The sequence below is a fragment of the Hemitrygon akajei genome, chromosome 31, assembly GCF_048418815.1.
Source record: "Hemitrygon akajei chromosome 31, sHemAka1.3, whole genome shotgun sequence".
NCBI classification, from domain to species: domain Eukaryota; kingdom Metazoa; phylum Chordata; class Chondrichthyes; order Myliobatiformes; family Dasyatidae; genus Hemitrygon; species Hemitrygon akajei.
Genome location: NC_133154.1, coordinates 7,397,115 through 7,412,160, shown reverse-complemented (window position 1 = coordinate 7,412,160; position 15,046 = coordinate 7,397,115). Strand labels below are relative to the sequence as shown.

At 43.3% G+C, this 15,046-nt stretch overlaps 1 protein-coding gene across 4 annotated transcripts in view; it reads left to right on the top strand.

Annotated features, from left to right (window-relative positions):
• Positions 1-15,046, top strand: part of scaf1 (SR-related CTD-associated factor 1) — a 70,016-nt gene that overhangs the window by 24,506 nt on the left and 30,464 nt on the right. For 3 of the 4 annotated variants that reach the window (XM_073034106.1, XM_073034103.1, XM_073034104.1), the window contains 4 exons: positions 5,461-5,582; positions 8,272-8,347; positions 10,039-10,166; positions 11,400-11,536. In XM_073034106.1, the coding sequence (XP_072890207.1) occupies positions 8,296-8,347; positions 10,039-10,166; positions 11,400-11,536 (317 nt within the window). In that variant the 5' untranslated portion in view covers positions 5,461-5,582; positions 8,272-8,295. The remainder of the gene's footprint in view (positions 1-5,460; positions 5,583-8,271; positions 8,348-10,038; positions 10,167-11,399; positions 11,537-15,046) is intronic. The other variant, XM_073034105.1, reaches the window with a different exon arrangement.

The following is a 15,046-nucleotide window of genomic DNA, read 5'->3' as shown; positions in this document are numbered from 1 at the left end:
AGCGCCTCCAATCTATTCACCAAAAGCAGAACTTCCCAGTGGAGAAATGTTTTTAATTCCAATTCCCATCCACATTCCAACATGTCGGTCTATGGCCTCCTCTTGTGCCAAGGTGAGGCCACTCTGAGGGTGCAGGAGCAACACCATATATTCCGCCTGAGTCACCTTCAACCAGACAACGTGAATAATGATTTCTCTTTCCGGTTTAAAAAGATTATTCCTTCCCCTCTCCCCTTTTCTTCTGTTCCCCACTCTGGCCTTTTACTTCTTTTCACCTTCCTTTCATTCCCCCTGGGTTCCCTCCTTCCCTTTCTTCCCATGGTTCACTCTCCTCTCCTATCAGATTCCTTCCTCTCCAGCCCTTTACCCTTCCCACCCACCTGGCCTCGCCTGTCACCTTCCAGCTAGCCTTCTTCCCCTCCTCCCATCTTTTTATTCTGGCATCTTCCCCCTTCCTTTTCAGTCCTGAGGAAGGGTCTCAGGCGGAAACGTTGACTGTTTATTCATTTCCATAGATGCAGCCTGACCTGCTGAGTTCCTCCAGCATCTTGTGTGTGTTGCTCTGGATTTCCGGCATCTGCAGAATCTCTTGTGTTTGCAGTTTATCTGTTGCTCCTTTTCTGTGAGGTAGTTGTCATTGCAGACCATGCTGTTAAATTTAGGCAGCATGGTGGAATAGCAGTTAACACAACCACTTTACAGTGTTAATGGGTTTCAATTCCTGCTGATCTGTAAGGAGTTCACACATTCTGCCCATGATCATCTGAGTTTCCTCTGGGTGCTCCAATTCCCTCCCACATTTTAAAGATGTACAGTTGAGTTGTGGGCATTCTATGTTGGCGCTGGAAGCATGGGGATACTTGTGGGCTGTCCCCAGCACAATCCTCACTAATTTGATATCGGGTGGCACAGTAGTATAGCGGTTAGTGTAATGATTTATAGTGCCAGTAATCAGGGCTCAGTTCCTCTCACTGTCTGTAAGAAGTTTGTACCTTCTCCCCATTACCACATGGCTTCCCTCTGTGTGTTCTGGTTTCCTGTCACATTCCAGAAACATAAGGATTAGTGGGTCAATTGGCCACATGGGTGTAAGTGAACAATGCGGGCTTGTTAGGCTGGAAGGGCCTGTTACCATTCCATACCTCCAAATAAATAAAATTTCAAGCCATACTTTCTGAAGTTGTACGATTAGGGTTAGTGAGTTGCACCAGAAGCATGGCGACAGTTCTGGGCTGCACAGTGTAACCTGTGCTGATTTGATTTTACATTAATTTTTGCATTTCATTACATTTCGACGTACGTGTGACAAGTAAATCTCTTAAAGTAAAATCTTGAATTGTTTGGTTGAGAACACAGTTGGAACACCTGCCTTCTCGTCCTCTGATTTCTGAAATCTGTACAAATGGAGCCTATGCTTGGCGTCGACAAGTACTTTCCAATTATCTTGACTACTTCTATCCCCCAGCTATTAGTGCTATCCTGTTGCAACACCAATTTTTGAACAGAAAAGGAAACAATATCAGTCTGACTATTGCAATAAACTTGGTTTTAGAAAGCATCTTTAATGTTCCAAAGCATATCACAGGTGGGCTAGTGAGTAAGGGTCAGCTTAAAGTCTCTTGATTGTGCCAAGGTGCTCTCTGCCATGCAGTCCCACATTGTTACTTCCTCCATCTACCTTGAAGTCATTTTGGAAGGTTCAGTGGCCAACAAGGATGCTGCTCTAAGGTATCTGTTAGTGACACTTCTGAGTAATGTGACCTATGAGCACTGGTTTAGAAGGATAATTTTTCCCTTGGTTTTCAAACATGAACTTGTAAAATGGGTACATATCACATGGGGATATGTGAAAGCAGATTATGAAGTACAGTGACCTTCATAAGTCAATGTATTGAGTGCAGGAGATGGGATGTTGAAGTTGTATAAGAAATTGGTGAGGCCTAATTTGGAATATTGTGTGCAGTTTTGGTCACCTACCTACAGGAAAGATGTAAATATGGTTGAAAAGTACAGAGAAAATTTACAAGGATGTTGCTGGGTCTAGAGGACCTGAGTTGTATGGAAAGATTGAATAGGTTAGGACATTATTGCTTGAACATAGAAGATTGAGAGGAGATTTGATAAAGGTATACAAAATTATGAGGGGTATAGATAAGGTAAAGGTAAGCAGGCTTTTTCCACTGAGGTTAGGTGGGACTACAACCAGAGATCATGGGTTGAGGGTGAAAAGTGAAAAGTTTAAGGGGAACCTGAGGGGAAACTTCTTCACTCCGAGGGTCGTGAGTGTGTGGAATGAGCTGCCAGCGTAAGTGGTACATGCAAGCTCGATTTCAACATTTAAAAGAAGTTTGGGTAGGTACATGGATGGTGGGGATATGGAGGGCATGGATATGGTGGGGATATGGGGATGGGTCAGGTCGATGGGAGTAGGCAATTTAAATGGCTTTGACATTGACTAGATGGGTGAAAGCACCTGTTTCTGTGCTGTACTTTTCTATCACTCTCGTAAAGTGCATAGTTCCCATGGAATTAACCTTCTCTCCATATTTCAACTGGCTGACGATCTGAGTTTGGATAGTCTAGGTATAAAGCAACCAAATCTTCAGAACATTCTTAGTAATGCAAAAAGAAAAGATTGTAAATATTGCAGGTATATAAGAAATTGTAAAAATGTTTCTCTGGTACACTCAGGCTGTATATGGACATAATAGAAGTTTAAAAAAAAATTGTACAGAAGTCTTTCATTTCTATAAAGCCTTTCAGGACGTTCCAAAGTGATTTGCAGTGAAGTATTTTGGAAGTATAGTCGCTGTGGTAAAGTGGAAACTAGTGTGCACAATGCAAAATAGCCCTGCCATGGGCAACGATGGGAGCAGATTCAATAGCGGTGTTCAAGAGGCTTTAATACAGGCGCACACACAATGCTGGAGGAACTCAGAGGGCCAGGCAGCATCGACAGAAAAGGGTAAACAGTCAACATTTCAGGCTGAGACACTTCTTCAGGACTGGAAAGTAAGGGGAGAAGTCAGAGTAAGAAGATGGGAGGAGGAGAGAGAAGTACGAGGTGGCAGGACAGGAGGATGGGTGAAGTGAAGAGCTGGAAGAAGTTCCCTCTGGTGCTCTTCCCCCTTCTCTGGCCCTTTATCTCTGTCATCAATCAACTTCCCCACCCCCTCACCTATCACCTACCACCTTGTTCTTCATCTTCCCCTCCCTCTGACTTCTCCCCTCCTTCTCCAGTGGTGAAGAAGGGTCTCAGCCTGAAATGTCAACTGTTTACCCTTTTCCTTTGATGCTGCTTGGCCTGCTGAGCTCGTCCAGCATTTTGTGTGCATTGTTTTGGATTTCCAGCATTTGCAGACTTCCTCGTGTTTAAGATGGGCATATGATGATGCTGGGAGTGGAGGGATATGGAAGGGTTGAGGTTAATTTGGCATCATGCTCAGCACAGACATTGTGGGCCGAAGGGCCTATTCCTTTGCTGTACTGTTCTTCAAAAACACAAGAAGGATCATCAGAGTGAGCAAATAATCTGTTTCAGAAAAAGACAATTCAATCCCTAAACCATTTCGTCTTTGAAATAATGCAGTGAGCTATTTTCTGTTCACCTGAGAACATGGGGTCGGTCCTCAGGTTAAAATCTCATCTAGACAACAGCCGCCTCAATAGTGTAACACACCTTTAGTCCTGCAGTGGAGTGTTGGGCTGGATCCTTGCTGTCTGATCTTTGGAGTGAGATTCAAGCCCACAGCCTTGTGACTTGGAGGCAACAATGCTGCTAACTGAGTCACGACTGAAGCTAATTATAAGTGGGGTGGGAAATGAATTCAGTAAAATAAAAAATTACCTCAGGATGGTGAGAACGTGGAACTCTCCACAATAGGGTAGGCAAATAAAATGGGTATTTTTAATGGGAGCTAGAAAAGCACATCAGGAAGAAAGCAATAGATGGTTACAGACAGACAGACATACTTTATTGATCCCGAGGGAAATTGGGTTTCCTTACAGCCGCACCAACCAAGAATAGTGTAGAAATATAGCAATATAAAACCATAAATAATTAAATAATAATAAGTTAATTATGCCAAGTGGAAATAAGTCCAGAACCAGCCTATTGGCTCAGGGTGTCTGAGGGAGGAGTTGTAAAGTTTGATGGCCACAGGCAGGAATGACTTCTTATGACGCTCAGTGTTACATCTCGGTGGAATGAGTCTCTGGCTGAATGTACTCCTGTGCCTAACCAGTACATTATGGAGTGGATGGGAGTCATTGTCCAAGATGGCACGCAACTTGGACAGCATCCTCTTTTCAGACACTACCGTCAGAGAGTCCAGTTCCACCCCCACAACATCACTGGCCTTACGAATGAGTTTGTTGATTCTGTTGGTTTCTGCTACCCTCAGCCTGCTGCCCCAGCACACAACAGCAAACATGATAGCACTGGCCACCACAGACTCGTAGAACATCCTCAGCGTTGTCCGGCAGATGTTAAAGGACCTCAGTCTCCTCAGGAAATAGAGACGGCTCTGGCCCTCCTTGTAGACAGCCTCAGTGTTCTTTGACCAGTCCAGTTTATTGTCAATTCGTATCCCCAGGTATTTGTAATCCTCCACCATGTCCACACTGACCCCTTGGATGGAAACAGGGGTCACCGGTGCCTTAGCCCTCCTCAGGTCTACCACCAGCTCCTTAGTCTTTTTCACATTAAGCTGCAGATGATTCTGCTCGCATCATGTGACAGAGTTTCCCACCGTAGCCCTGTACTCCGCCTCATCTCCCTTGCTGATGCATCCAACTATGGCAGCACCTGTATCCAACACTAGAGGGAGAAGACCTGTAGGCAACACAGATTGGTGAACAAGCTTTATTGAAGGACCTTTTTCTGTAACAAGGAGAAAACACTGAAAAGTGTCCTGATGAAGGGTCTTGGCCTGAAATGTCGACTGTACTTCTTCCTATAGATGCTGCCTGGCCTGCTGCATTCCAGCAGCATTTTGTGTGTGTTGCTTCAGTTTCCAGCATCTGCAGATTTCCTCATGTTTGCGTTTTTAAAAACACTGAAAATGTTCAGTCAGAGGGCGTCTATGGAGTTCACGTTTCAAATTTGTGATCTTTCTTGAAAGATCATCTTGTTTTTACTCCAAATTTCCATCTCCTGTAATATTTTTGCCCTTGTGTAGTCCCTGAACCTCCACCTCGAGCGATATCCACTACTCTCTGGTACTTTTCACAAATAAAAGGATAAATTTAACTTCTGCCTCTATATTATATTAACTTGTCTAACACACCTTCTCCATTAGACCTCCTGGATCAGTTTTGCTTACCCCTGTTCATTTGCTGGCTTTTGTATTGCAATGTTTTAAATGAACAACTAACATAGGAGACCTGATGTTTCATCATGAAGGTTCTGGATTTGCAGTGAATTATTCTAAAACTGAGTGTTGTTTCCATGTTCTACAGGTGCTGAGCAGGTACGCCTGATCCCACAGCCGCTGAGGCAGAGCACGCACAGTAATCGGTCTGAGCGCAGCACACCTCCCCAAGCTAACTGCAGAGATTCGCCATGTGGGCAGCAGGTTAAGGTAAGGTGGAGGGCAGCACGGTAGCGTAGTGGTTAGCACAACGCTTTACAGTACCAGCGACCTGGGTTCAATTCCCGCCACTGCCTGTGAGGAGTTTGTACATTCTCCCCGTGACCACATGGGTTTCCTCCGGGTGCTCCAGTTTCTTCCCCAGTCCAAAGATGTACCAGTGGTAGGTTAATTAGTCATTGTAAATTGTACCTTGATCAGGCCGGGGTTGAATCGGGGCTTGCTGGGTGGAACGGCTTGAAGGGCCTATTCCGCACAATATTTCAATCAAAATATTGTTAAAAATAAGACATTTAGCCCAACGAGTCTGCTCTGCCATTCCATCATGGCTGATTTATTATCCCTTTCACCTCCATTCTGCATTCTCCCCATAACCTTGACTCCCCTTACTAATCAAGAACCCATCAACTTCGGCTTTAAATATACCAAATGACTTGGATACAGTTAGCCATGTCCTGTAGAAGGGTTTCACCCCGAAACGTCAACTGTTTATTCATTTCCATAGATGTCGCCTGACCTACTGTGTTCCTATAGCATTTTATGTGTGTTGCTATGTGCTGATGTGTAGTCGGTATGGGATGGAAGGTTTGACTTCTCCCCAAGTGTTTTTGCTGAGTTGAGAATTTTACTTTTGGTTACTACTTTGTGCATAACTAGCCATTCTTAGTCCAGAAGATTAAAATGGGCTCAACTCCTTTAGTACTGTGTTGAGAAGCAGCCAAAAGAATTAATATGTCAGGTTATTGAAAGATCCTTTCCAGCATTTCTAATTTTACTTATAATTTCTGCCCACAATATTTGGCTTTGAATCAGAATCAGAATCTGTTTTCATGTCATAAAATTAGTTGCTTTCCAGCAGGAGTACAGTGCAATATATAAAATAAGCTACAGTACAAAATATTTAAAAAACACAGTGCAAAAGTATTGAGATATTGTTCATGAGTTGATGGACTGTTCGGAAATCTGATGGCGGATGGGAAAGAAACCGTTCCTGAGTGTGTCTTCAGACTCCGGTACACTTCCCTGATGGTAGTCATGAGAAGAGGGAATGTCTTGGGTGGTGGGTATCCTTAATGAATACCACCTTTTGCAGATGTCCTCAATGGTGCCCATGATGGAGCTGGCTGAGTTTATAAAGCTCTGCTGCTTTTTCTGATCCTGTACAGTGACCCCTTCATACCTGACGGTGATGCGACAGTCATAATGCTCTCCATGGTACATCTGTCGAATTTTCTAGAGACTTTGGTGACTTGCCAGATCTCAAACTCGTAATGAAATATAGCTGCTGATTATCTGAATTTGATATTCTGATTATTCCTCCTCACTACTATCCTTCAGTTATTGTCTCAGATTTCTTCACTCACTGATATTCTAATCATGCTGTCTCAATGCAGACATAATGTCACTGAAGTAGATTGTCTTGTCATTATCACATTGCTGTTTGTGGAGCATAGAACATAACACATTACAGCACAGTACAGGGCTTTTGGCCTACAAACTTGTGCTGACCTTTTAAACATCTCTAACCTCTTAATCTAATCTCCTACAAGGCCCTCCATTTTTTTTTATATCATCCATGTGCCTATCTGAGAATCTCTTAAATGCCGCTAACGTATCTGGCTCTACCACCCCTGGCAGTTCATTCTGTGTGCCCACTACTCTCTACGTAAATAAACCTACCTCTGACATCCCCCATACTCTTCTCCAATCACCTTAAAATTATACCCCCTTGTATTAGCCATTTCCACCCTAGTAAAAAATCTGACTATCCACTCTAACTGTGCGTTATCATCTTGTACACCCCCATCAAGTCATCTCTCATCCTCCTTCACTCCAGAGAAAATCCCCAGCTTATCCTCGTAAGACATGCTGTCTAGTTCATGTGGTATCCTGGTCATCTCTGCACCCTCTCTAAAGCTTCCTACAAAGAGGCAACCAAATCAGAACACAATATTTTGATGCCTCAAAAGGTGGCATCCATTATTAAGGACCCCCATCACCCAGGTCATGACTCGTTCTTATTGGGGGTGAAGTAAAGAACTGGGAAGTTGACTGGTGAAAGAGATAAAGGGCTGGAGAAGGGGGAATCTGATAGGAGAGGACAGAAGACCGTGGCAGAAAGGGAAGGGGGAAAGTAGCTTTTTACTTCATCCCCCTCCCCTCTCCTGGTTTCAGCTATCAGCTACCACCTTGTACTACTTCCTCCCCCCCCCCACCTTCTTACTCTACATTTTCTCTTCCTTTTTAGTCTTGGCCCGAAATGTCAACTGTTTACTCTTTCCTATAGATGCTGCCTGGCCTGCTGAGTTCCTCCAGCATTAAGAGTGTGTCTTGATTTGGATTTCCATTATCTGTAGACATCCTCGTGTTTGAATTAATTTGAAAGACAGTACTTCCCTGACTACATTGCACTGTCAGTAGGGGACAGGGAGCATTGGGTTAGATTTTGTTCTCCAACGTCTGGAGCAGGACATCTGAGTAAAGAGCTCTCGTCTAAGCAGTGATTGGCACTGAAGTCCATTAACCTGTTCACGGTAACATCAGGCGCTGTGAAGTGGGTTGGAGGGAGGAGTGCTACCACACAAAACAGCATGAAGGTCACCTCTGCATTCTGGATGAATGCAAATGACCTGACAGCATCACTTCATCTTCTGCTAATTGAAACTTATTTACATTTCAGAACTCCCTGCAGTGCTTAAGAGGCATGAACGTGGCCACTCGTGAACCAAATGACTGTGGGAAGATGTGCCAGCGAGGTATCCGTCAATGTCCTTTTAGTTTATATCAGTAGAGGAGTTGGAAAATCTACTTCGTAGATGGAATCTGTGCTCTTTTTGTTTACTCTTATTTCACACCAGCCCTGAGTAAGCCCAGTTAAGTTGGATAGATTCAGAGTAATTTTAAAAAGTCAGCATCTTCAAGAGTGAGGGAGAAAATTGTTGGGAGGATAGGGAAATTAGCCTTAAAATCTAATAGTCATTGCAAAATAAAAGGGTTTGGCCCAAAACATTTAAAAAAAAAATTCCCTCCATAGATTCCATCTGACTTGTTGAGTTCTTCCAGCATTTTGTGTGAGTTGTTCAGGATTACCAGCATCTGCATAGATTCCTGTGTTTGAGAGTGGTTACTATTCTCCAGTTTTAATGCCTTCAGGTGCAAATTTGCCCCTTTCAATGATAGAACAAGCTCTGGATTGCAAGCTTTCGTGTTGCATTATAAACGAAGCTGTTTCATACCCACAAGTCTTCAATGCATATGTGCACATCACAGACCAAAAGGAAGCCACTACACAGGTCGGCAGTAACTGTTTGGATTTCAGTCAAGAACGATGATATTCACTTCTCAGCATCGAGTGTCTAATGACAGCAAACTGACATTTGATGCCCTGTTCACCATACAGGGACATATGCAAATAATTGCACAGTATTTGCAATACTCAAACCTGACCCTGATTATTCTCCCCCACCCTTATATGTCATCCTATTCATTCCTTTCTCTTCCCAATAGTTTATCAAACATCTCCTTAAAAACCACAGTGTTTGCCTCAGTTACTAACGTGATTACGGGACCACTCTGACTGGAGAATATTTTCCTAATTCCCTCATCAGCAACGCGTATGATAATTTTGTATTTTAATCTGCCTGTTACATCGCTGGCATTTAGGGCAGCAGTGAAGGTCCTCCATCTCAGGTGGTGTTCAGGGCTTCCTTCATCTTGTCAGTGGTTTTCAGCTATCACTACTGTCAGTCATACAAGTCCCAAATTGAGACTCAGGAATACCGCCACACTTTGATGTTGAAGGACTCTTCATTGTTGTTTCTGTTACAATTTTGTTTTACCAGTCCAGGGTTGTTAGCCCTGAGCTGAACCCCCGAACTTGGAGGACTGGTGGACTACTCTTGCTCTGTCTTCTACCCTTTGACCTGGTGTGCATGGGTGACCCTACCAAGAGCCAAATCCCCACTAATGACAATCTGCATTTGTGGCTCTAGATTTAGACTTGGAAGGCTTACTAAATCTCCAATAGGGTCTATTAAAGGGACAGATATTGGAAAAGGCAGTCAAACAAAAATCTCTTGCTGTGATAATTTTTACATTGTGGGAAGAAATTTGAGAAGCAGTCCTCTGTGGTGAAGTGAAGGTTAGGACAGAAATCAGGAGTTCAAAATCATGAACAATGTTGAAGTAGTACGATAAGTTTGTTAGACAGCAAGAACGTGTGCTCTTGTCAAAATTGTCAAAAAAAAAACAGGTGGTGAGTTTTATTTACTATTATGAGTCTGAAAAAGGCAGTAGAAGCCACTACAATAGTTAAAGGACAATGGGATAGATGGTCAACAAGAAAGGTTTACTGTTCTCTACAGAGAACAAAACAGAAGAGAAATTGGCATCATGGAGCTGTCCTTTAAGAAACTATGATTTCTTTTTGTGGCCCTTCTTCCTCTAGATTCCAGGAAAAAGAAGCAGATCAGACGACGAAAGGCGTGCATGCCTGTGGAATCCAACATCGCCACCAGAAACTCGCCAGAGGCCGCAGTGCCCAGTCTCCATGGTATCCCTGGGAACGGGAACCCGGTAAGGCTCCTGAATGGACCCTTTGAAGATTAATTAGGGTTGATTGAATCCACCCTGTGAAGCACCTAAGAACGTGAGGACCGCCCATTCAGTTATCCAATTACCATTCTTCCAATTGGAAAATACAACAGTACTCCTCATTGAGGGGGTCAGCAGTGGAAAGGGTGAGCACCTTCAAGTTCCTCGGCATCAACACCTCAAAGGATCTATCCTAGGCTCAACGTATTGATGCAGTCTCGAAGAAGACACGCCAGTGGCTATACTTCATTAGGAGTTTGAGGAGATTTGTTGTGTCACCAAAGGCTAGAACAATACCACAGATGTACCCTGAAGAGCATTCTGAGTGGGCTTATCTCTGATTGGTGTGGAGGCTCTAATGGATCGCAAGAGGCTGCGGAGGGGTGTAGGCTCAGCCAGGTTTATCACAAGCCTCCCTGCCATTGCAAACATTTTCAAAAAGTGGTGCCTCAAGAAGGCAATGTCCATCATTGAGAGCCCTCACCATCCGAGACATGCCCTTTTCTTGTTAGTACCATCAGGGAGGAGGTACGGGAACCTAAAGAGAACCCACACTCAGCTGTTTTAAAAGCAGCTTCTTCCCTTCTGCCAGCAGGTTCCTGAACGGTCCGTGAACCCATGAACCTCACTATTCCTCTTTTGCACTATTTATATCTTATTGCAACTTGTAGTATCTTTGCCTTGCCCTGTACTGCTGCCACAAACCAACAATTTCACGACGTATGTCAGTGATAATAAATCTGATTCTGATTCGGTTTGTAACTCAGACTGTTCACAAGTCCGAAATGGCCATGAACCGAGTTCCCACAAGGCAGACGATGCCTGCAGCTCTGCAACAGCTGGTAAGTCCATCCCGCTCCAAAACGCTTGTTTCCATGTACATGAATTGGGTGTTTCCAACCTGGGGTGGCCCTGCATCCCGTTATTCCCCCCCAAAAAAAAGTTCAATGTAAATTTATTATCAAAGTACATATCTGCCACTATTTTCTTGTGGATAGTCACAGTAGAACAAGGCAATACAATGGAATCAATGAAAAACTACGCACAACTATGACTGATAAACAACCAATGTGCAAAAGAAGACAAATTATAATAATTAAGTAAATAGTACATTTGTTTAGAATAATAATAACAAAAATCGCTCCCCTTGACTTTGAGTGAATCAACACTGCTTTCACTGATTACCTTCCTTCTCTGTATTTCCTCCCTTCAAAGGAGAAAGAAGTGGTATCAGTTCTACTGTCCCATCTCAGCAGTGCGCTACAGCACATCGGATCCACATATGGAGCCACCCTGCGGACACGGCTGAACCCGGAGCCGGAATCTGTTGCCGATCTGGGCCCCTCTTATTTGTAAGGATAATTTCTTTCTGAATCTGATTGAATCAAGCCTCTCTTGTCATTTACACATCCTCTACAATGTATTTCAGTTCTGACTGAATAATCAAGTAAAAGCTTGCATTTGCATATTTCCTTTCACAATTCCATAATGAAAACAGCATCTAATTGTTCCAAGTTCTGCTCAGCCAGTGAAGTGCTTCAACAGCAGATTCACCATTCTATTGTAGGACACATCGCAGTTAATGGACAGTAGGCTTTCATAACCACCAGTTTGGGATTTATTTTCTTGGGTATTTTTGGTTAAGAGATAAATAACAGTTTAGATTGGGTAGCCTCCAACCCGATGGCATGAATATCAATTTCTCCTTCCGGTTTAAAGAAAAACACTTTCCCTCCACCTCCCCTCCTCTTCTATTTCCTCAGTCTGACCTTTTACTTCTTTTCATCTGCTTATGGCTTCCCCTGGGTCCTCTCCTCCTTCCTTTTCTCCTATAGTCCACTCTCCTCTCCTATCAGATTCCTTCTTTTCCAGCCCTTTACCTTTCCCACTCACCTGCTTCACCTATCACCTTCCAGCTTCCTTCCCCTTTCTCCCTTTTTTATTCTGGCACCTTCCCCGTAATGGGACGCCTGTTAGATTGATCACTGACTACCTTCTTATTTGAGGGCTTGAGGGTTAGAATCATACGCTGTAGAAACAAGCAATTTGGCCCACTGTCTCTGTATTGAGCATTCATACCCACCTCTGCTGATCCCATTTGCCGGCACCAAGTCTGAAGTTTTCAGTGCTTTGGCTATTCTAGTGCTCTTTCAGATAATTAAATGTCAGAGTATATCTCCGTCAACCATCTTCGTGCCCAAAGTCAATCATTTATATGAAGTAGATTGTTTAGTCTCATTCTAGTTCCAGATAGAGTTGACTCGCTTCACAGGGTCAGATTTGAAGGCAGAATACAGGGTTAATGGCAGGATTCTTGGCAGTGTAGAGGACCAGGAGGATCTTGGGACCTACATCAACAGCTCACTCAAAGTTGCTATGCGAGTTTATAGGGTTGTTCAGAAGTCATATTGGTGTGTTGGTTTTCATAAGACGTAGGAACAGAATAAGGCCATTCAGCCACCAAATCTGTTCCACTTTTCAAGCATGGCTGATTTATTATCCCTTTCAACCCCATTCTTTTGACTTTTCCATGTAACCTTTGATACCCTTACTAATCAAGAGTCTATCAATCTCTGCTTTAAATATACCCAGTGACTTGGTCTTCACAGCCATCTGTAGCAATGAATTCCACAGATTGACCATCCTCTGGCTAAAGAAATTCCTCTTCATTTCTGAAACATTTTTCTATTCTGAGGCTCTGCCCTCTGGTCTTAGAAGCACTATAGGAAACATAGTCTTCACATCCACTCATTTAGGCCGTTCAATATCCAATAGGTTTCAATCAGATTTCCCCTCGTTCTCCTAAACTCCAGCGAATACAAGCCCAGAGCCATCAAATGCTCCTCATATGTTAACTCTTTCATTCTTGAGATAATTCTCGTGAACCTCCCCTGGACCCTCTCCAATGCCAGTATATCCTTTCTTAAATTGCATTTGCCTTCCTTACTACTGACTCATCCTTCAAATTAACCTTCAGGGAATCCTATGCAAAGACTCCCAAGTCCATTTGTGCCTCTGCTTTATGAATTTTTCCCTGTTTAGCAAATAGTCTACACCTTTATTCCTTCTGCCAAAGTGCATGACCATACACTTCCCTGCACTTCCGCCTCTTCTTTGCCCATTTTCCTAATCTGTCTAAGTCCTTCTGCAGATTCCCTTCTTCCTCAACACAACCTGCCCCTCCACCTATCTTCGTATCGCCCATAAACTTGGCCACAAAGCCATCAATTCTTTAATCCAAATCATTGATGAAAAGAAGTGGTCCCAACACCAACCCCCGTGAACACCAGTAGTTACTGACAGCCAACCAGGAAAAGGCCCCCATTATCCCCACTCTTTACCTCTTGCCAGTCAGCCAATCTTCTATCCATGCTAATATCTTCCTTGTAATACCATTGGGCTCTTGTTTAGCAGCCTCATGTGGAGCACCTTGTCAAAAGGCTTTCTGAAATCCAAGTAAACAATATCCACTGGCTCTCCTTTGTCTTTCCTGCCTGTTATTTCCTCAAAGAATACCAACAGATTTGTCAGGCAAGAGTTCCCCTTTAGGAAACTATTCTGACTTTGGCGTACTTTAACATGTGCCTCCAAGTACCCCAAAACCTCATCCTTAATACTGAGCTCCAGCATCTTACCAACCACTGAAGTCAAGCTAACATGTCTATAATTTCTTTTATTTTGCCTTATTTGTCAGGGGATTGAGTTCAAGAGCAGCAAGGTAATGTTGCAGCTGAATAAAACCCTAGTTAGTCCACACTTCAGGTAACAGTTCTGATCACCTCATTACAGGAGGGATGTAGATGTATTAGAGACGGTGCAGAGGAGATTTACTAGGAATCCTCTTGTGCTAAAAGCTTATGGATTTAGGTTGATAAGAGCTAGGGCTTTTTTCTTTGGGGCAAAGGAGGATGAGAAGTGGCTTGCTCGTGGTGTACAAGATGCTAAGAGGCATAGATCAAGTGGATAGCCAGAGACTTTTTCCCAGGGCGAAATGGCTATTACAAGGGGACAGAATTTTAAGGTGTCTGGAGGAAAGTATGTGGGGGATGTTAGAGGTAAGTTTTGTTGCACGGAGTGGCGGTACCTGGGATGCCCTGCCAGGGGAGGTAGAGACAGATACATTAGGGACATTTAAGAGACTTGCACAAGGGTGATAGAAAAATGGAGGGCTTTGTAAGAGGGAAGGGTTAGATTAATTTTAGAATAAGTTAAAATGTTAGCAGAACATGGTGGAAAGAAGGGTCTGTACTGATGTACATTTTATAACTCTCACAGGAAAAAAAAAGTCACTTTTCGGCCATTTGGCCAAGATCACGTGTGATATCTATAGAACCTCTCCAACTTAGTAAAATGTCCCAAGGGTTCTTGCAGCATTGGTGTCAAACAAAATATTGATAGGAAATGAAATGGAGATTTGATAGGACAGGATGGTTTTAAGGAGAACCTTAAAGGAGGTACTAGAAGTTCAAAAGTTTATGGAGGGAATTCCCGAGTTAGCAGCTGAAGATATGTTTGAAAGTGGTAAAGCAATTTAAAATACATATGCATAAAAAGCCATAATTGAAATTGGGTTGGCTGCTTGTTTGTAGAGTTGTTTACCGAGTTGGAGGTGAGGTTGCAAATGTTTCATCACCAGTCAAGGTGACATCATCAGTGCGCAGTTGAGTGTTGTCATTGCCGAGTGCTCATGTTTATATTGGTCTGACTCATTGTTCTGATTTGTTGGCTGTTATACTGGCCACTAGTCTCCACTGCCCTGTATTCCTGGATGTGATTGAACGACAAATGGGGCAAAAGAAAGGAAATTGGAAGGCAAGCTTGGTTCTCAACGGAGGACTCTTATTAACAAGCTTATTGAACTG